General features: G+C 45.6%; 2 protein-coding genes and 1 long non-coding RNA gene across 5 annotated transcripts; 1 reads left to right on the forward strand and 2 right to left on the reverse strand.

Moving 5' to 3' along the window:
- Nucleotides 1–5049: 5049 nt before the first annotated feature.
- Nucleotides 5050–10016, reverse strand: LOC148216384 (arylacetamide deacetylase-like 3). The gene is made up of 4 exons (XM_088136667.1): nt 9840–10016; nt 8265–8481; nt 6655–6718; nt 5050–5850 (listed from the first exon to the last, which is right to left on the reverse strand). Exons 1-4 carry the CDS (start codon nt 10014–10016, stop codon nt 5085–5087), a joined length of 1224 nt encoding a protein of 407 aa, XP_087992793.1. The 3' UTR covers nt 5050–5084.
- Nucleotides 6035–9103, forward strand: LOC148216385 (uncharacterized). Of its 3 annotated transcripts, none has more exons than XR_015795454.1 (4): nt 6035–7362; nt 7879–7919; nt 8286–8609; nt 8955–9103. It is a non-coding gene; the product is annotated as an uncharacterized LOC148216385 (long non-coding RNA). The 3 variants fall into 3 exon arrangements; XR_015795453.1 differs by lacking the exon at nt 8955–9103 and having other exon boundaries at nt 6035–6893; nt 7139–7362; nt 8286–8947; XR_015795452.1 differs by lacking the exon at nt 8955–9103 and having other exon boundaries at nt 8286–8947.
- A 4083-nt stretch (nt 10017–14099) lies between the features above and the next one.
- AADACL3 (arylacetamide deacetylase like 3) lies at nt 14100–20073 on the reverse strand. The gene is made up of 4 exons (XM_007444859.3): nt 19897–20073; nt 16935–17151; nt 16263–16326; nt 14100–14874 (listed from the first exon to the last, which is right to left on the reverse strand). The coding sequence occupies exons 1-4, from the start codon at nt 20071–20073 to the stop codon at nt 14100–14102; spliced, it is 1233 nt and encodes a 410-aa protein (XP_007444921.2).
- Between the last annotated feature and the right edge of the window lie 1292 nt (nt 20074–21365).

Below are 21365 nucleotides of genomic sequence, written 5' to 3' on the forward strand. Positions count from 1 at the left end.
TATTTCTTTTCCATATCCTTTCATCTGATCTTCCCTCTTTATCTAATAACTTTAATGAAAAAATCACATGGCAGATGTGGGTGGTTGTGATGAAAATTATCTGATAATGATCCCTTATTGTGATCTGAGGAGGATGAATTTAGAAAGCACGTTACTTGCTGCAAATACTAAGGAACTGCTCTCATCCAAGGGGTCCTTCCTTGTCTGGACTGTGTGGATATAGATATAGATATAGATATAGATATAGATATATGTGCATCTGCTGAGCACCAGGACCTGGATAACTCCTGAAGCGAATGCGGTGAAGTGTACATGTAGTCATCTCAAGCCCGAAGGTCTGGGAGCAGTAGAGGATTTCCCATAGAGGGTCTGAACCCCACGGAATAATAACTGAGTCCCCGTTAGGATCAAACGGGTCAAGTGGTGCCTTCATGTGGTCACTGTAACTTCAGAAATGGGAAATGCCATCTTAGATTGCATCAACAGAAGTGTGGTGACCAAATCTAGGGAAATCCTCATTTCTCTCCCCGTTCTTCACTCAGGCCTTGGGCGAGGGTGATTGAAGCCCCCTTCTAGGTAATGTGGCTGTATTTTGGTTGTTGTCCAGTTTGTGCCAACTGTTGTTCTTTGTTTTTACTTTTACTCATTTTATAGCTCTGTGTTCTTTATCTGTGAACTGCGCAGAGTTGCTGGGAGTCAGGCAGTGTTAACGAATTCATAAAGTAAGAAATAATCAACAGCATTCCAGAAAACAGGCAAGACAAACAAGTATATCTTTCTTGGATGACCGGAAGAAGTTTCTAACGCGAAGAACCGCTTCAACCATGAAAGAGGCTTCCTCGGGGATGGTGACTCTTCTGAGCCGGAGGCTGATGGATGGCCATCTAGTTGGTGTGTTGTAGATCTTCAGAGAGGCTTCCCATTTCTGCCTTCTAGAATCCTACAGTTCTCGTTTGCTTATGAAGCTGTCCAGTTAAGAATGGCAGGGGAGGATGGTCAGCTTCTCAGAGGTTATTTTTTGGTATCTGAGCGGGGGCTTCCTGCATTGCTCGCCAGGTGTAAAGCAGACTCCTTCGTACTTTAAGCAGCATTTGCTGCCCATTCTCTCAGCGTCGAGTGCAAAAGCTGGCTTGAAACTCAACATTAAAAAAACTAAGATCATGGCATCTGGACCCATCAATTCCTGGCAAATAGAAGGGGTAGAAATGGAAGCAGTAACAGACTTCATTTATTTGGGCTCCAAGATCACCGGAGACAGAGACTGCAGCCATGAAATTAAAGACGCTTGCTCCTTGGGACGAAAGCTATGGCAAACCTAGATAGCATATTAAAAAGCAGAGACGTCACCTTGCCGACAAAGATCCGCATAGTCAAAGCTATGGTTTTTCCAGTAGTAATGTATGGCTGTGAGAGCTGGACCATAAGGAAGGCTGAGCGCCGAAGAATTGATGGCTTTGAACTGTGGTGCTCGAGAAGACTCTTGAGAGTCCCCTGGACTGCTAGGAGGTCAAACCAGTCAATCTTAAAGGAAATCAACCCTGACTGCTGATTGGAAGGATTGATACTGAAGCTCAAGCTCAGATATTTTGGCCACCTAATGAGAAGAGAGGACTCTTTGGAAAAGACCCTGATGCTGGGAAAGATGGAAGGCAAAAGGAGAAGAGGATGGCAGAGGATAAGATGGTTAGAGAGCATCACTGAAGCAATGAGCATGAAACTGAGCAAACTCAGGGAGGCAGCGCGATGTGGTTCATGGGGCCACGAAGAGTCGGACACGACTTAACGACTGAACAACAACAACAACTCATATAATACTTAATCCATTTTATAAATTCCAGAGGAAATCCAAATCTATTTAGTACAGCAAACATATACTGTTTATGTATTTTGTCAAAGGGTTTTCCAACATCAGATACAATTAAAAGTTGTTCTTTGTTTTTATTCAAGTCTATTAACTCTACAACTAACCTAATGTTGTCTGCCGCTTGCCTAGTTTTTCTACAGCCTGCTTGATCATTCTTAGTAACAAACAATATCACTTGCTGTAATCTATTTGCTAGCACTGCTTTTAAAATCTTTGTGTTGACATTAATTAATGAAATTGGATGATAATTAGCCCAATTATCAATTTTAATTATTATTTAATAATTAGTCAATTTTTAAAATTTTATTCAGAATTATATAGTAAACCAGAGGATGTATGGAATGAAGATATAGAGGCTTTTAAAAATAAAATTAACCTACCACATGTAGGTGATACACAAAAGCAACTCTTATTTGCTCCACTATCTGAGCTAGAGATTAAAGAAATAATTTTAAAAATGGCAAGTGGTAAAACACCAGGATTAGATGGCTTCCATATTGAGTGGCGCAAAACACTCATAGATCTTTTGGTGCCAAAAGTCTGTCAAGCATATGAAGAGATACTTGATAAGGGAATTTTATCATCGGTATTTAATCAGGCTTGTATTACAATTATACCAAAAGCAGGTAAACATCATACTCATTGTGTTTCCCTTACTCTTAATGAAAGAGAGATTGCTGGAAATAAGTGCCTTTCCAGATTTTCTACTCTAGGGACAGCAAGTATCACCAGCCCGTTTTCAATTCTGCTGCTCCACTTTCTTAGAAACCCGACTGGTTTGCGTTGAATTCAATATTTGATACATAACGCACAAGGTATTTTTCTAAAAGGAAAGGCCTGTCATGTTCAAACCCACATTAGATAGGTGTAATACTTGAAAATCCCCTTCAGGGGCCTTATTTGTTGGCCCTGCCTTAGCCTTCCCCCCACAATTGGAAACAGCCCCCCCCCCCCCGAGAGCAGGCTTACTTTTCTGCTCTCCTTGCCTTGCTATTAATCTGCACCGGCCAACCTTGGCTTGGCCTGTTGCAATCAGCGCCTTGTGTGGGAAGACAAGCAGGCGGGCTGCTTTGCAGGACACCTTGGGAGGAGTCACCTTCCAGGCGTTCCAAAAGCAAGATTTAACAAGGTCCATCCCATTAGGGATCAGGCGCAGCAGCTTGGGAGCTGGACTAGGAGCCCCCAGCCCTCCCCTATCAGCGAGCCCACACAGGCAGAGCTTCTTGGAAGAGTTTGCATCTCTTTTTCTGCTCGCAGCTGGCAATGAGCTCCAAATCAGCTCCTTGTTGGGTAATTCTGCTATTCCTCTCAGCCTCCTCCCAGTCCGCCTTGCTCAGCTGGTAGATGCCGGGTCTGCCTGAAATAAGACCTCATTTTGTTAGTAGGTGAGGGAGCAAGCTGGTGTGCGTCCCTGAGGCTGGCTGCCTGGCTGGCTGGGGCGACCCCCTCCAAAACTGACCCTCCCAGGATTCAGGTCTCGCCGTAGTTATGAACTCAGGAGCTGGGGGTTGAGGGAATAACAGGGACCCTTCGCTCTGGCCAGAGACCCTGGGGGTTGGGAGGAATGCACGCTTGAGATGGGGATCGAGACAGCCTCTTGTAAGGTGATCTGGGCTTCCCTTCAGCTTGGGAACTTGGATGTTCTCCAGCATGAGCTCTTCGTTGGCCCAGCAGAGGGTTGCGAAGCACTGTGTGGACCCTCCTGAAGAGACCTTCCTGGATCCAGCTACATTGGACAGCTATCATCCTGCCTTCAGCCTCCCCTCCAACCAAATCTTGCTGAGAAGGTGGTGTTCCTCCAGTTACAGAGCGGCCTGGAAGAAGCAAAGAATCTGGACCCGTTTTGTTCAGCGTTCGAGCCTGGCTATGGGATGGAAACTGCCTTGGTTGCTCTGGGGGACTCTCCCTATCAAGGCCTGGATGGGGGAGTGTGTCCCTGTTCTCCTGCATGACTCTCTGAGGCACTCAGGACCACTGAACATGACATCCTTCTGGACGGCCAGTGAGGACTGGGGATCGGGGGCATATTTTGCAGCGGCTCCGATACTTCCTGTGCGGGCAGTTCCATTCTGGGAGAGGTTGGCCTCCTGGACAGTCACCCGTGGAGAAGGATCAGACCTCCTCCATCCCTATTTTTTAGCATTCACAGGAGACCATTAGTTGAATTCAATATTTGATACATAATGAACAAAAGATTTTTCTAAAAGGAGAAATCTGTCATGTGTGCTGGTAGACATGTTCAGGACCGCCTCTGGGTATGACCAGCCTGACCAGGGTTCTACATCCGGTCCAGGATGTTGGACATTCCCCAAATAAAGGAAGTGAGAACTCCAGGCCCTTCAGGATCGTGTGGCAGACCCTGCTTTGTGCAATAGCCACCTCCGGGATCAGCTGGCACTCATGATGTCATTTTGCGAGGCTGTGAAGATGGAGCTCTTGAAGTTCTGAAGTTCAGTGTTATGCTGTTTGGCCACCTGTATTGAGAAATACAGGTGTTGTTTTTATTGACTTTAGTGTTTTAAGTTGTTCCATGGGGGCAGTTTTATGCATATATTGACGTTAGGGATGTTGCTAACTGCCAGAAGTGATACCACATATGGCAGAATACAAATAATTACGCATTCCCAATTAAGGAATGGATGTGAGGGCGATGTGGCTGCAACATCTGTCACCCCGTTGATTGCCAGGGTTGATTCGACTGCTCTGGCTGGCTAGGTGGGTGTCCCCTTCTTCTCTCACGATCCATGTGCATCCCTCCCGAAGCTGCATGCTCGGTGGAAGAGGACGACCATCTCAGTGTACCGATCTTCGGTCAAGGGTATAGGATAGCTGAGCTCCCCTGCTAGAACCTCCTCCAAACAAACAAACAAGGAACCAGGATTTACAACTATCTGCTTCTGTTTTATTTTTGTATTTTACTAAAGGCTCTTTAGTTCTGAAGTTCAGTGTTATGCTGTTTGGCCACCTGTATTGAGAAATACAGGTGTTGTTTTTACTGACTTTAGTATTTTAAGTTGTTCCATGGGGGCAGTTTTATGCATATATTGACGTTAGGGATGTTGCTAACTGCCAGAAGTGATACCGCGTTTGGCAGAATAAAAACAATTAAGCATTCTCAATTGAGGAACTTTTAGAATAAGCAGGATCTACTTCTGTTTTACTTTTCTGTGTGACTAAAGGCTCTTTTTGATCATGCCACCAGAATCAAGGCCCAAACCTCTCATAAACCCTTTAGAAACTCCACAGTTTTGTCCATTATTTCCAACCCATCTGAAAAGCCAAAGTCAAAAATGTTAAGCACTCCATGAAACCCTTTCTCAGCATGGAACCACGTGACTTTCACGCCGTGCTGCTCCAGAAGCTCCTTATACAGCAGAGAGTCATCACGTAAGATGTCATATTCGCAGCTCACAATGCAAGTCTCTGGCAGCTGTTGAATGACAGAATCTTCAGCAAAAAGTGGAGAAAAAGAAGGTTGGAGAATTATTGCCAACTGGTCATAGATGTCACGTTTGAAAGGAGCCAGTGGGATTCTCTTGTACCCCCGACGTTTAAATTTCTCTGGGATGTTGTCTGCATCCAACCGTTTTCCGTACTTCAGCTTCATTTCATATGGCACATGAGATCCTTTTGCCACATCTTCCAATAAAGAAGAGTCCTTGTTCATGTATTGGAGTCCATAATAAAGCATGTCTTGGCGGGGCATGGGTGGCATGGCACAATTTTGTTGATAGGATGGCAGGTTGAAGTCCATTGCCTGGAAACATCCATAGATCAGCATCTGAGCACAAAGCTTTGGAAGATCTGGCTGCTCTGTGAGTTTCTGAGCAACGACAGTTGCATAATTGCCCCCTGCACTGTCTCCACCAATGATAATCTGGGAAGGATCCACCCCGTGGTCCTCTGCATGTTTCATGAAGTGTATGGTTGCAGTAAGGCAGTCCTCCCACTGGGCAGGAAAGGGGTGCTCAGGAGCTAAGCGGTAGCTGCAGAGCCATAACAGAGAAACAAACCATCAAGACAACTTAGGGATGGATAAAAGAAGAGTGGATGAGCAGAGATAATGTATTGAGCAGTTAGCTAGTGTAAGGTGAATCCCATGTAGTTTGACTTGGCAGCAATGCAGAAGTGGCTTGCCTTTGGCTTTTCTAGGGGTGGGGTGGGGGTGTCTATATGTGGTCACCTTCCTATGGATTTTTTGTATACATTTGAATTTTTTAAAAATGAAAACATTGCTTTCCAGGTGTCATCTGGGTCTGAGTGTTATCTGCTGTAGAACTGAAGGAATGAATTTGGTCAAGTTATGTCATGGAGACTAAAAGGACACGGGACAGTTTGGTCGAGAAGAGACTTAAACCAGAGCTGAAGCCAATCCCTGAGCACAGGTCCAGGGTCCTATAAGCTAGACCGCAACCAAAGTGAATCCTATACAAGTCAGCAGAGGCCTGGTCCTGCTCTCCTCTTTCTCCAGGCCATGATGTCCTGGGGAGAATCCAAGACCAGAGAATCATAAAATCCTGAAACCTTGCATGGATCCAAGTGCCATCAAGGCTACAGAGTCCAATCCCCTGCTCTGGGGAAGAACCCAAATTCTTGCACTGTTGGGAATGGTCTGGTCCGTAACATGCTTTGGTGACCTTACGAGGGATCTCGTCCAAGTCAGGGCTCCAGGGTCTGCACCCCGTGGCAGGCGAATCCTTCGCAGAGCACTAAAGAACATGTTTGGCCCAACTGAGCCCATTCACAGGATGCAGCGACTTCTGTCAAAGCAAGAGCCTCAGCGCACTCACCCGACGGACACAAGAACTGAATTGCTTCGCTGGGCGATTTTACTGCAGACATTCTCGTACAGATCTAGGAGACAAAGACAGAACAGAGAGACCTTCTTAACGTCATGAAGCAACATAAAAAAATAAGTATACTCACAATTACCAGGATCTCATTTTGTGAAGAAGGTGCTTTTTTGGTTCCAGCATTGAAATTCCCATAACCCTTGAGCAGTTTGAAAGCAGCAGGGATTCTAAGCATGGTAAGCAGGTTGCTGCCTTTTAAAAATTACTGGCGTCTTTCACGGATAGGGACAGGGGCTTTTGTTCTGTGCCTTCCCGAAACCTGGTCCCTCCGTGTGTTCTCTGGGCATTTGCAGCAGCCACGGGTGGCTGGGGCATTCTGGGAGCCCAGGGACCCAGAAGACCCAGGCTTGGGTTTGGTTTCTGGATTTTTGCTGACAGAGACATTTGGGCTGAATTTACTTCTTTTTTTCTTTTTTAATAGAATTTACATGGACTGCCTATCTGATATAAGGATTCAAGGCGGCTCGGAACCATAAATAACAGTCGATGATATACAGTTGTCAATTACATACCCATGGTCTTCTCTGATACTCTTCTGAACGTGGTTTTACAACTCAGTTAATTTTATCAGCTTTCTGATAAATCGCATGATATTTGATGCTATTGCAGAGATCACCATTTTGTTTGTAGAGACTGCCAGCAACGGTGGGTGACAACCTTTAAAATCTGAAATAGTTTAGGTCTGGGATATTTCAGGGATCCCTCCTCCCGTGCCTGTCTCCTGGGGAAATCTGCGGGCAGGTCAAAAAGTCAAGATGGGCAGCACGATACATGTGTAATGCACATTTATAAAGGGAGGGGCTTCATATACCTGCATCCCCCATTTTGCTTTTCTGACCCCAGCTGCTTCCCCGCACCCCAAGAACTGAGAGGCCATGAGGGTGCTATAAGCAGAAACGCCTTTTCAGAGATCCCACCTGAATTAAGCTGTCTCAGGAGACCAAATTAGCATCCTCCTGATTGGTTAAAACTTTCAAATTTAGGATGGTAGTTCTTCTGTGGGCAAGGTAAATTTCACTGAAGCAATATTTATTTCTTATTTACCACCTTTATTTGTATGCTGCTTACTCCTAGGGCTCTAGTAACGACATTACTTACAGAACCTGCCTATCTCCCTCCTTGTATTTTTTTCTTTTGATTCGGGATTCGATTCCAAACCAGTACTGTGGAGCACAGAGGAAAGCAGGTGGACAGGCTGGCAGGTAAGTGGATCGTTCTGGTTACTCCGTGCCCAAACCCAGGTCAAGATAATCTCTCAAAATTAAGTTTGGGTTCACACAACTAACTATGACAAAGCGTAGTTGATCTGGTTTGGGTTAAGCATGTGGTTTGCTAGTGTGGTTAGTAAATTACAGTTTTATTGTTTTGTGTATTATGATAATCCAGTAAATGTTTAGAACAAGTGTTCAAGCTCCCCAAGAATAAAATAGAAAACCAGAAATGGGGGGTGGGGGAACCTTCCCAAAGTCCCAAAACAGGCTTCAGTGCTGCTTCAGATCCTTCAGCTGTGACCTTAGAGATGAGCCAAGAGCAGTTTGGCCTCTTACCGATGCTTCCAAACATTCCAGCTCCTCCGTGGAAGAAAACGAATCCCTTTCTTGGGCCGGCAAATGGTGCTTCGGGTCGATAAACCCTGACAGGGATACCATCAAAGCAGAAGTCTTTGGAGGACACACCTGCAGCCAGCTTTGTCTTCACTGGACGTAGGATGAATTGGATTGCAACAACCTCCTTGCAGATGCCCAGCAGTTCAGTAATCCTCCCCTGGGTAGAGAGAGAGAATCCAACATGCATCCTTCTGTTTTTGCATTCAGTGAACAAGAGAGGTTCTTGTGGGCACCTGGTGCCATTTTGCCCACCTCTTGCTTTGCTTTGGGCAGATCTAGATCTAGGTTGGTACCTGCTCTAGTCGCCCATCAATCCACGCAGGTGATTGCAGCCAGGGCGGTCTCAGAGTTGGGCTCCAGTTCAGACGAGGTCCAGGGCTTTGAGGCTGAGCAGATGGTGGGGACAGCAAGTCTGAAGTCTGTAGCTGTGCCACGGGGCATACTGGGACACTTAGCTACGGATGTTGCTTGTAGGAGGACTCCTGGCATTGGCCATGGAATTTGGATCAAGTCTCTTTTCTCTCAATCTTTCCTTCCTTCCCCAAGGCTTTTATCTCAGACTAATGATAGCTCAGAATCCCAATTTGTAAACAGTCCTAGCAGGTAATTTTATTTTTTTTATTATTTTAGCACCCCCTTTAAGGCAGACCACCCCCTTCAGGCCGCATCGTTATGAAGATAGAGACATTAACACTGGGAGATGGAAGTTAACTCAGGTGGCCTTCATGTTACTGACTCCTACAAATGGACCTTGAGCTTGTTTGGAGGTTCTAGCAGGGGAGCACAGCTATCGTATACCCTTGACCAAAGATCGGTACACTCCTCCTATCTGGGATGGTCGTCCTCTTCCACCAAGCACACAGCTTCGGGAGGGACACACATGGAACGGTGAGGGAGGAAGGAGACACCCACCCAGCCAGCCAGATCAGCCAAATCAACCCTGGCGATCAATGGGGTTATAGATGTCGCAGCCAGATTGCCCTCACACTGACTCTAAACAGTTCCATGCCTGGCCATCAAATGTCAGAACCCTTAATCACCTACCTATAAGCTATCCATCACTGCACTGAATTCGAGTATCCCTATAGTGAGTACCTGCCATCATCATCATCATCATCATCATCATCATCATCATCATCATCATCATCATCATCTAACACCATCAAACAATATCTGCCTATCCCAGGTCCTTGGGAAGGACTCTGACAGGTGGATAAAAATGTCGAATCCAGTCTAAACATCTGGCTGACTGTGCGACCAACAGAAAGAATAATATAATATCCTAGGATAGTGTGTATGCAGAAATATTTTCTCTTATGAAATGTAAAAAATACCTTTCTTCACTTACCCAGATTAGCCTTCTTCCTCTCAGCTACACTGAAAAGGGAGAAAGTCCAATATATGCTGAGCTTATAGTCACCAGCAGGCTTAAATATTGAATTTCACCAAACTCAATAAACATGTCCCAGTTGTCCCAGTCTCAACAGCTTTCCTTTCAGATGATGCTAAACTTACCACGGTCGCTATCATAATGAGTATCCAGTAAGCCATTCGAAGCTTGTATGGATGGTCAAATTCAGCAGGTATGCTGGTGTGGAGGAGATCATAGCAAATGGCCCAGGACAGCAGCAATAAAACAGCGAGTCCTGTAACTGCTCCTGCCCCAAGTAAGATGCTAGAAATCCAGGCCATTCCAGTGAATTGGATGAAGGAATCAGATGGGGAATCGGATGAAGAGTGAACTGAGTTCAGGACAGCTCCACAGATATATATGTGATGAAGCAATTCCGTTTGGTCACACATCTTCACGTGAATATTGATTATGGATTAGAATTAACCATTGTGAAATCCATGTGGAAATTTCTGATTTAGGTATGGACTGAGTAGCGTCCTCCAGAGTTTTCCAAGGGCTGTTGGCTAGAGCCGTACTTGGCTGAATGCTTGGAAACCTTCTCTGAAAGCCATAACAGACTGTAGGGAGCAGCCCAGGTATATTCTTTGACTGGTGGTGGCCCTTTAGGGAGTCGGGTGGTGAAGCTGGGGATGTGGAAAAAATTCTGCAGCAATGTCCTGGGCCTACTTGGTAATTATTTCTTTTCCATATCCTTTCATCTGATCTTCCCTCTTTATCTAATAACTTTAATGAAAAAATCACATGGCAGATGTGGGTGGTTGTGATGAAAATTATCTGATAATGATCCCTTATTGTGATCTGAGGAGGATGAATTTAGAAAGCACGTTACTTGCTGCAAATACTAAGGAACTGCTCTCATCCAAGGGGTCCTTCCTTGTCTGGACTGTGTGGATATAGATATAGATATAGATATAGATATATGTGCATCTGCTGAGCACCAGGACCTGGATAACTCCTGAAGCGAATGCGGTGAAGTGTACATGTAGTCATCTCAAGCCCGAAGGTCTGGGAGCAGTAGAGGATTTCCCATAGAGGGTCTGAACCCCACGGAATAATAACTGAGTCCCCGTTAGGATCAAACGGGTCAAGTGGTGCCTTCATGTGGTCACTGTAACTTCAGAAATGGGAAATGCCATCTTAGATTGCATCAACAGAAGTGTGGTGACCAAATCTAGGGAAATCCTCATTTCTCTCCCCGTTCTTCACTCAGGCCTTGGGCGAGGGTGATTGAAGCCCCCTTCTAGGTAATGTGGCTGTATTTTGGTTGTTGTCCAGTTTGTGCCAACTGTTGTTCTTTGTTTTTACTTTTACTCATTTTATAGCTCTGTGTTCTTTATCTGTGAACTGCGCAGAGTTGCTGGGAGTCAGGCAGTGTTAACGAATTCATAAAGTAAGAAATAATCAACAGCATTCCAGAAAACAGGCAAGACAAACAAGTATATCTTTCTTGGATGACCGGAAGAAGTTTCTAACGCGAAGAACCGCTTCAACCATGAAAGAGGCTTCCTCGGGGATGGTGACTCTTCTGAGCCGGAGGCTGATGGATGGCCATCTAGTTGGTGTGTTGTAGATCTTCAGAGAGGCTTCCCATTTCTGCCTTCTAGAATCCTACAGTTCTCGTTTGCTTATGAAGCTGTCCAGTTAAGAATGGCAGGGGAGGATGGTCAGCTTCTCAGAGGTTATTTTTTGGTATCTGAGCGGGGGCTTCCTGCATTGCTCGCCAGGTGTAAAGCAGACTCCTTCGTACTTTAAGCAGCATTTGCTGCCCATTCTCTCAGCGTCGAGCAATCTGTAAAAATGTATTCTTTCACCCGGATTCAAGGGGTTTCCCCTGGCACCAGCCATAACGCTCAGGCGCGCCAGCAGCAGCAAGTGACCAGTGCTATGTTTTGGACAACGGGACAGTCGGTGGATTCTGAACCGGGTCGTCTTGCGCACCGCAGCCAAGAAGACCTGAGCGGGCCAGCTGATGGCGCAGATTGTGTTGGTTTACCTCGCCAGGCAACTTGCCACGGGACATAACTAAGACCTGTGCTTTAGAGAAGCAGGCAAGTCCATTGGTAGCATAAAGGAGAGAGGAATGTGATAGTTGGATTTTTTATTTATTTTTTTGAATTGAAGAAAAATGTCAGGGAACGTTTGCTTGCTTAGTTTTAGTTTAACTTTCCACCAGAGCCATCGGGGGATGCTGGAGGAAACAGTGGCGACCTGGCCTGGCTGAAACAGTGTACCTTTCACGAATCGTGGAGAACAGGTGAAATACCAAGTAACTGGGGGATCAACTGGGGGACCGAAGTGGCGTAGCCCTGAGGAAAAGACCAACCGCCTTGACAACGGGACCGCAGGAGTGCAGCAGCCTCCGCAAGTCGGAGGGAGCCCGGCCGGAGGGGCTCCCCCAGGGCTCAGTTCTGGGCCAGCGTTTCTCGAGACGTTAGTCACGTGGATGGGGCCGATGTGGGTCTTCATCTACCGAGGATACAAGAGGGCAGCTCACGCCTTAGAAGGCAGAACTAAAGTTTGATGGGGGAGGGGGAAATCAGGGGTTGTCTTGGGGGGCAAGTGAGCCCATTTGCCGTTCCCAAACCCTGTGGGGAGAACTCCTGCAGGCTGGGTGCTCTGGGGAAAAGGCACTGGGGGGAGAAGCACCAGCAAGCAGGGGCAGCTTCTCCCCCCAGTGCAGCGGACCCCCTCGGCTGATATTGGTACTGGACAGACTTCCACCGAAAGAGCTGGGCTGCGGCCACTTGTAATTTGTCTTTTTGGGAGCGTTATTGGGCCCTCCCAGGCAATCAGGGCAATAGTTAACGCTAGACATTGCCTCCTGTGCATTTGCTTCAGCACCGCTTTGGAAAAGCCAGAGGGGTCAAGGTCGCCAACAGGCCCTGGAAAGGGATCCAAGGACACAGTCTGAGGACTCCTATCTTAGTCTTCGACCGACAGGCTGAATCATTGGAAGCTCTTTCCCATCTTGTGTCTTTTTGCCATAAATCAATAAATGAACTGCTATAATTTCCATGCTTGTAAAATTCATTATCATTGCTTCTTTATAGAAGAAAAATCTCATCAGATATTGGGAAGTGGAACCCACTAATCAATATTTTCCTTGCTTCCAATGCTCACCTTAATTTAATTCGAATGTATGCTTTTGCAAGGTATCTAAAATGGCTCCAAACCCAGCTACAGTTTGGTCCCACCTCCCCAACCTTGGCAGCCTCCAGATCTGTCAGGCCACCCCTTCCCCCGGTCTGCGCCCTTCTGGGCCGTGAGGAAGAACAACGGCCGCCTCCTTCACCGGGAAGGACTATACGGGGAAAGGAAAGGATGATTTCTGCCCCTTAATGAGGAGGAAGCATCGTTGTGCAGGAGTCGTTGCTTCGGGGGTGCTAACAAACGAGAGGAGCAGAGCCCGTTTTTGCCACGGTGGGCGACCGAGTCCCTGGCTGGCCGGGCCCCTGCTTTTTTCCCCCTTGCCTCCTCCTCCTCTCCGCTGTTGAAACAGGGACGCCTCTTGCCAGAGCTAGCAAAGAGCACTTGGCGGTCCTGTTGATAGGATTGAGAAAAACGATCCGTCCGATGAGTCACATAAAAATGGAGCTGATTCAAGTCGGATATTAGAACTGAAACCCTGAATGGGGGAGAAGCCATTGACAGGAACTGGACCTCCGAGTCCAATATTCGCACAGCCCTCCTTCCCTTTTACCAGACAGCATCAGAAGGTCTTGCCTAAAAAAACTGATTGGAAGGACCTAATAAAACGACCCGCTCTGATTAAAAGCTAGAGCTCCAGCTCCAGCAGTTTTTCCTCCCCTGATCTGGAGTCCTTCATAAATGGACTGGGGAGAAAGGCACAAAGTCCAGTTTTGAAAACATCGGCCTTCAGTCACTAACGAACCTTTGGCAACGTTCAAGGATTTCACTTCTGAAGATTTCTGCTTTAATTCCTACATCTCCTAACTCTATCCAAATCTGCATAGTTTAGTTCATGTTTCAACACTGATATATTTGCCAAACAGAAATCCCACCAAATGCTGTTAAAAATGATAATTCAGTACAACCTTTTAGTACTTGTTATAATTGTGCAGCTCTTTTTAAAACATGTGTATTCTTTTAGTTGCCCCACTAAAATTAACGCTTTAAAATAAATGCTGGAAAAGTATGACAATATTTGAACAACAGTTGACGTGTCAATGGATTTAATCTTTTTTTAAAATGTTTTCTGACGAATCAGATCCTTGATGGTAACTTGGGGCAGGAGAAAGCTAAAGAATTAGAAACATGGATCTCTTGCTTTCCAAAACTCTACCTTTTTAATTGGTTGTAAGACTGGACTTTTGAAGCAATGTTAAAAGTGTCTCAGTGTCTCATAAATGTCTGACAAAGTCCACTGCTTTGTCCAGTATTTCTACCCCTGCCGGAAACCGCAAAAGGCTCATGTGACAGAGGTTGATGATACCATGAAATCCCTGTTCAGCATGGAACCAAGTGACTTTCACACCGTTCTCCTCCAACCGTTTCTTGTACAAGAGAGAGTCGTCCCGAAAGACATCATACTCACAACTTGCAATAAAAGTCTCTGGGAGTTGTTGCATGACAACATCTTCAGCAAACAGTGAAGAAAATGTGGGGTGGAGTATATCTGGAAGCTGGCGGTAAATCTCAGGCTTGTAAGGAGCTAGTGGCATTCTCTTGTACCCCCGGCGTTTGAATTTCTCAGGAATGTTGTTCAGACTTACCCACTTTTCATATTTCTGCCTAAGTTCATCAGGCACGTGAGATCCCTTCAAGATATCATCCATCAGTGAGGAATCCTTTAAAAAGAACTTTAGCCCATAGTAAACAACGCTGTCCTGGAACAAGACTGGCATGGCACAGTTCTGCTGATAGGATGGCAGGTTGAAGTCCATTGCCTGGACCCCGGGGTAGATCAGCACTTGAGCCCGCAGCTTGGGGAGATCCGGTCGCCCCAGGAGTACTTGAGAGAGAACGGTCGCGAAATTGCCCCCTGCGCTGTCTCCACCGATGATAATCTGGGAAGGATCCACCCCGTGGTCCTCTGCGTGCTTCATGAAGTGCACGGTGGCAGTAAGGCAGTCCTCCCACTGGGCAGGAAAACGGTGCTCAGGCGCTAAACGGTAGCTGCAGAGCCACAATGCAAAGCAAGGGGTCAAATCTGAGCCATGAATTTGAGCAAATGGTTGCAAGTGGGCTGACCCCACACCTACATCCTGCTTGTTCTCTCACCTTGCTGTTTTTGTGCTTTCTGAAGGAGGTTGCAGAAAGAACAATGCATTTGAAAGCTCCTTTCACATCTTTATGCAAATGCAAAAAGATTTCACTCAGTGGGATTAGGAGGCCTCAGCTCACTCCCCATCATGTAAAAGGATGTGATTAACATTTTTTCTGAAAGTGGTCTCTCCCATATATTTGAAACTATTCCAGCACCAGGAAGTATGGTGCACGTGAGCTGGATGGTGGTTCGATACTTGCTGGATTTCTGCCTGCACAGTACGTTATAGTAGGTTAATATAGGGAAAAATGCCTGTGTAATTTGCTGAGCTTTGCAAGCCTGAGTAGAAATTGGAAGCATCATATAATTTAATATTAAACAGAAGGTTTTGCAATTACTGCTCAGCTGATGGCAGCACCTGACTGATCTTGTCTCTGCTCAGAAGCTGGGCAGGGTCAGGCTTGATTAGGACTGGATGGGAGGCAACCAGGCAATCTCACGGCTGCATGCTATGCTAGGAAGTTGAAAAATGGAGGCAACATCAAACCACTTCTGTGTGGTTGTGCCCCCACCCCATAATTGTATGGACACCTCCATGAGGTCAGCAGGACTTGAGGTCTTTATCTTTTGCAACTGTTGAATTTGTGACAGGCCATGTCTGAAATGCCTCTTTAATGAAAGGCTTCTTTTCTTACCAGCAAATCAACCAGCACTGTTGTATTGTTGAAGGCTTTCACGGCTGGCTTACGATGGCTGCTGTGGGTCTTCCGGGCTGTGTGGCCGTGGTCTTGAAGTTTTGTTTCCTAACGTTTCGCCAGCACCCGTGACCGGCATCTTCAGAGGGCAGGAGCACAGACAGGAGCAGGCAGGGGGCACAGAGAGAACTGTTCCTGTCTGTGCTCCTGCCCTCTGAAGATGCCGGTCACGGGTGCTGGCGAAACGTTAGGAAACAAAACTTCAAGACCACGGCCACACAGCCCGGAAGACCCACAGCAGCCACAGCACTGTTGTGTCTGCAGCGAGACGCGGCACAGACCAAGTCTTATAAAGAGAATGTTTATGGAAGGGAGAAAGGATGCTGGGAGAGCAGCAAGGGACAACGGAGACCAGTGGCAGCATGGACACCCATATACCCCCACCCACGTATGAATACATATACCCAGGCATGCCCCTAGCAGATCTGCTGAAATGTCCTGCACTGAATTTGGTTAAAGGGACGTCATGTTGTATCTCCCTTTGCTCCATCAGCGCATGTTTACACACGTATTTCATTGGATGATAGTAGACCTTCACGTACCTGACAGCCACAACCACTGATTGACTCTCCTTAGCAATTTTACTGGTGATGTCTTGATAGTAAGCTTAAGGTGCGGGGGGGAGAGAGAAACACATATGGCAGTGAAGGATTAAAACTTAATTGATATGAATCTGGATAGCACAATGTTGAAATATTCTCTTCTCTTAAAAGTTACTGTCAATTTTATTATTTCAGAAACCTTGTGGTGGCAAACTTTTTCTAAGTCCCACCACAGACCCCCAATTCTTGGACTTGCCCAATTCTTTTTCACTCCTCATCTTCCCTCAGTGGGGTGTGAAGAGCTTCAGGTGTTATTACAGTGTCGTACCGCAATGTCGTACGCCTTGACACTGATGTGCTTGGATCGGTTTTAGAACCTGGGCAATCAAACTGCAGCTAGTTTTGCACCAAAATAAGAAGAAAAGGATCTTACCCAGAAGGAAATAGACACGGGATTCAGATCCTGGCTCTGTACACTCTCAGGGACACACCTGGCCTCCTCAAAATAGGGTAATCAGACCAAGGCTCGCTTGCTCTTAAGTTTAATTCCAGTTGAATTGAATCAAATAGTGAAATGATTATTCCCCAGAACTTCTCTCCTTCCCACCCTGCGCGTGGCAAGGTTGGAGGGCTGCAGCCAAGGCCAGTCTAGCCCTTGCCGTAACCACTTACCAATGCTCCCGATCATGCCAGCCCCTCCGTGGTAGAAAACAAACCCTTTTCTCCGGCTGGTGGCTGGTGCTTTGGGATAGTAAACCCTGACGGGCACCCCGTCAAAGCTTAAATCTCTGGAGGAAAGGCCTGGATCCACTCTTGATTTCTTGAGAGACATCAGGAAGCGAATGAAAGCAACTTGTCTGCATAGATGCAACAGTTCCAAGCCCTTCCCCTGTTTTGGAAAAAAGGGGAAGAAAGCTGAGAAGGATTCGGGGGACAGAGGAGCCTCTCCCTCCTTCACCCAACGTGCATGACCCCTTCAACTGAAGACTTGGTAGCAGCATTTGGTTAGCATCAGTCTTGAGTTTTTAACGGCTTTTAAAGCATGCTGTATGACCTATCTGGTTCAACCTCCAGTCCATGTCTGGTGCAAACACAGAGGATGGGCTTATTCAGTAACTAGTTTAAATGTGTTGGGCGAAAGCAGTCATCCAGTAGTTGGAGGAGGAAGAAATTTATCACAGTTCTCCCCAACAGAGTGTGTTTGTTCTCTGTTACCAACAAAAGCGAATATGTGTAGCTCAGGGTTGAACCGTGCAGACCTTGGGGTTTTCTGAGTTTGGCTGCTTTCTTGCAGACGCTTTCGTTATCTTCAGGACTAGCTTGCGTTCTCTGTTGCCCAAGAGGTTCCCTGAGCCACACAGACTGACTGCACACTGGAGGAGTGTCCCTCCCGTGCCACCCGCCTCCGAAACAGGAGCATCTCAGTGCTCTGGGCAACCGTTCCCCTAACACATCAATGTCTTTCCACAGTGATATTGAGATTCTATTCCTTTGGTATTTATAGCACCTTCCTCACCCAATCTGGTGGCTTAATACTGACTTTGTTATTCATTTATTGTTTTCGCTTGTCTGTTTTAATGTATTGTTGAATTGCTTTGGTGATTGAGGCAGCTTATAATTAAATTTAAAGTAAATACAGGTCACCGAACTGGAATGTGAGACACACCATACTAAACCTTGATTTACTGATACAGCCGCAATTAGTTGGGTTGGCAAATAGCATCATAAATCACGTTCATAGACCCCAGTGTTTTTCTCCAATATGCTAAGGAAATGATAAACCTATTCAGGCCTTATTGTGCAATTTCCAGCTTAAGGATTTGAACTTAACTTTCCACTGAAATTAAGGAGATTTCAGGAAGTCAAACTTGATTCTCAAAGTCTCATTGATTGAGTGGAAAATGAGTTCATCTTGATTTTAATGAGACATAAGTTCATCAGTTTAGTAGAGATGGGTGAATGAAAATTGCCGCCAACTAGTGATTCAGCACTACTTCTCCCATAATTCTTGCTCATGGTAGTGTCAGGCCAGGGCTTATGGGATAGAGAGGAGCGGAAGGAAATTCCCTTCTCCAACTCAGTTTCATGTGAGCATTTCGTTTTTGATTTGGCTGGCATTTGACTCATCAATTTTTACATACCTACATCCATATCTCTTTTATTTTCATGTGCTGCCTGGTCAAATGCCAGATGGTGGGAAACCTGGTGGCCTTTTGCTTCCTTTGCAGATCTGTCAACCCATTAAATTAAAAGACCCACAACCTGTAATCCTCCCATGGATTTAATCAGGAAACTGAATGCCTTTTCTGCTGCTTACACGTCCGACTGTCACACATTTTTTATGCATTTGTCTCCAAGCCATTTCTTCTCAGGCACCAAATCCATCACATTTTAAATGAATGGGACAAAGAAGGTTCGTTTTCCAAAGACGGTTAGTCCTCCACATTGTTCATGGGAACAACCCTTTTATCAGGGCCCTGAAGCATTATTCCCAGGAGTTTGGCTTGAAGGGGCAGATAGGTTAAAGTTAAAGAGTTGTTGGTGTTAAAGGGGGAAAAGAGAGAAACCTAATTTCTCAGCCATTGTTGGTACTTAGTGTAAGATAAATGGGGTAGAAATGTATTCATGTGAAAGACATCTCCTCCTCCTCCTCCTCCTGCTCCTGCTCCTGGGTAACTGGCTCCCCACATTCTCACCCCAAACTGATGAAATTCACTGGTCCAAATAATTCTGCCACTAGCCCATTTACCCATTGCATGTGGGAATGCTCCATTATCTTTGATAAAGAAGAAAACTGTGAGAAAAAAAATCAAAAATACTCAACCTTTCTGAGTGCAATGTAAGAACTGCTGATAGAGGGGCAGGGGGTAAAAAGTTGGGAAGTGATAAAACTTGGCAGGGCAAATCTGTCAGCTCTTCAGGGTAGCCCAGACTAGGAGGCCAAAGTCACGCAGGCTAATGCTACTTTGATTATAGGTTATGTGACTCTTGCACGTCTGAAAGCTTCAGGGTCTTGTCTGAGACATCTTCTCAGGTTCCGTTTCTGCCCTGGACTCAAATTTTCTTTTATCTGACTGCTGTTTTGAGTGCGGCTCTTCCTCCTGTCCCTCAAGGCTATTCCTTCTTCCCGGTACCAAATCTAGATGTTGGTCTCCCCTTTTTCAGTCTGTTTGTGTTATTCCGGAGTGTCCAAAGGAAATGGTAAAAAAAAGGCAAGATGATGTGATACACATAAAAAAACACTTTGATCACACTGTTGCAGCCACCATCTTGACTTTTTTACTGCACCCTGGCTTGCTTCCTGTTTCTTACCTGTTCGTTGCCTTGCCTGAGAAAGTCTCTCCTTCTTATCCTGACAAGTGTTATTACCCCCCACCAAATTTCCACCAGTCTTTCTCTTCTCTGCAGTTTTCAGATTGCGCTGAAAATTTTTAGGTGATGTTGATATTTTCTTTCCTTACTGCTTTCCTCTTGCCCTCTCAGGAGATCCAGATCCAGATCCAGATCCAGATCCAGATGAAGGTGACTGGGCCTGTCAACTCACACAGGTTAAACGATTAATTAAAAGGTCAGTCCTAATCTGTAATTGGTCTTGCAGCCTGTAGTTTTCCCTTTTAAACAAGAGTAGACTTACCAGTGTGAAGAGTACAACAAGACCCACATGAAGGAGGCGCAGCGTAAAGGGATGGTCAAATCCAGAGGGAATCTTCGTTCGGGTGAAATCGTAATAAATTGCCCAGGAGAGCAGCAAGAAAGTTGCAATTCCTAGAACAGCTCCTCCTCCAAACACAATGGCAGAAAAAAGTTCCATTTTGGTAGGGAAAATGGCTGAGACCGAAAGCATAGGAGCCACAACCCAAGGTGACTCTGCTGAAAGTTCTCCTTAGCTTTCCAGAAGTTGTCTTCCCTTCTGAAACTGCACGCTTGTTTGTACAGTAATTCCCAGTTATTCAGCACACCTCCATATGTATACTAGCAGATGTTTCCATGATCGTGATAATTACACCAGATAAGGTGGATTGTTTGTTAAAATGTTGGTTGGAATGTAGGTCATCCAGATGCCTACTTTGGTTCTAGGCCAGAAGATGAGGAGTCCAACCCCATGACTGAAACCTTCTCTGGATGGTGGAACTACTGCTCTGTGTAGGACTGAGAACAACGGCCAGGCTGACAAGCAGTACACGATTCAGGATGTTTGTACCAACTCCTGGTGATGACATATGCTAGCTGTTTCCACCCTAGTGTTACGTTTGATGTTGATGGTCCTATTCTCAGGTATGTTTTGTGGTGACCATCCCCAGAGAGACAGACACATGCCTTCCTCTTTACAATTTGTATCTTCCTTTGCTGACTTACAATCATAGAATGGAAAGTTGGGACCCTTGAAATGATCCAGTCCAACCCCCTCCCAGCACAGGATATAAAACATAGCAAAGTATCATAATCACCACCATCATTAATAGTATTATGGTGGGGCTTTCTGGGAAAGATGACGGACCGAAGACAGCTCCGTGTAAAGCGGGCCCAACTTCTGCGGACTTTAATAAGGAGCTGATTAACATATGATCCTCTCTGGATAAAAGAGAGAGATGGTGAGATTGCCCAAGCTGTTTCTCCTTATGATTGTTCCTCTTTCTCATGGAGAAACTGCAAGACAACAATCTCAGGTGTGTGTGTGTGTGTGGGGGGAATCAGGAGACTCCATAATTGCTCCAGCCGCAAACAGAGCCTTGTTTTAAAAGGACCCTAAGGATGTACGCTTCCCTTGCGAAGTTAGACACCTGCAAAGTGACAAGGCTGTAAATAGCTGGTGAGTGCCTTCAATCAATAGAAAAGTATTAAATTTATTTTTATAAAATTTACGAACTTAAAATAAACAGCAAAAAGCAATACAAGGTTTTGGCTATAGAAAGTTTTAAGTGAACTAAGAGCTCCAAAAGCGTTGGAAATTGGACTTCAGTATTATGACTCTGAAATTGCTTTTAAAGAAGAATCTGAATAACGACATAAAATACTGGATGAGAATTTGAAAATTAAGAAGGAAATAAAAATGACAATCCCAGAGAGCAATTGGAATAATTTCTTTTTATTGGAGTCACAAGA

The sequence above is a fragment of the Python bivittatus genome, unplaced genomic scaffold (assembly GCF_059951505.1).
Source record: "Python bivittatus isolate LINGU-HERP-01145 unplaced genomic scaffold, Pbiv_v1 ctg000090_np1212, whole genome shotgun sequence".
In the NCBI taxonomy this organism is placed as follows: Eukaryota; Metazoa; Chordata; class Lepidosauria; order Squamata; family Pythonidae; genus Python; species Python bivittatus.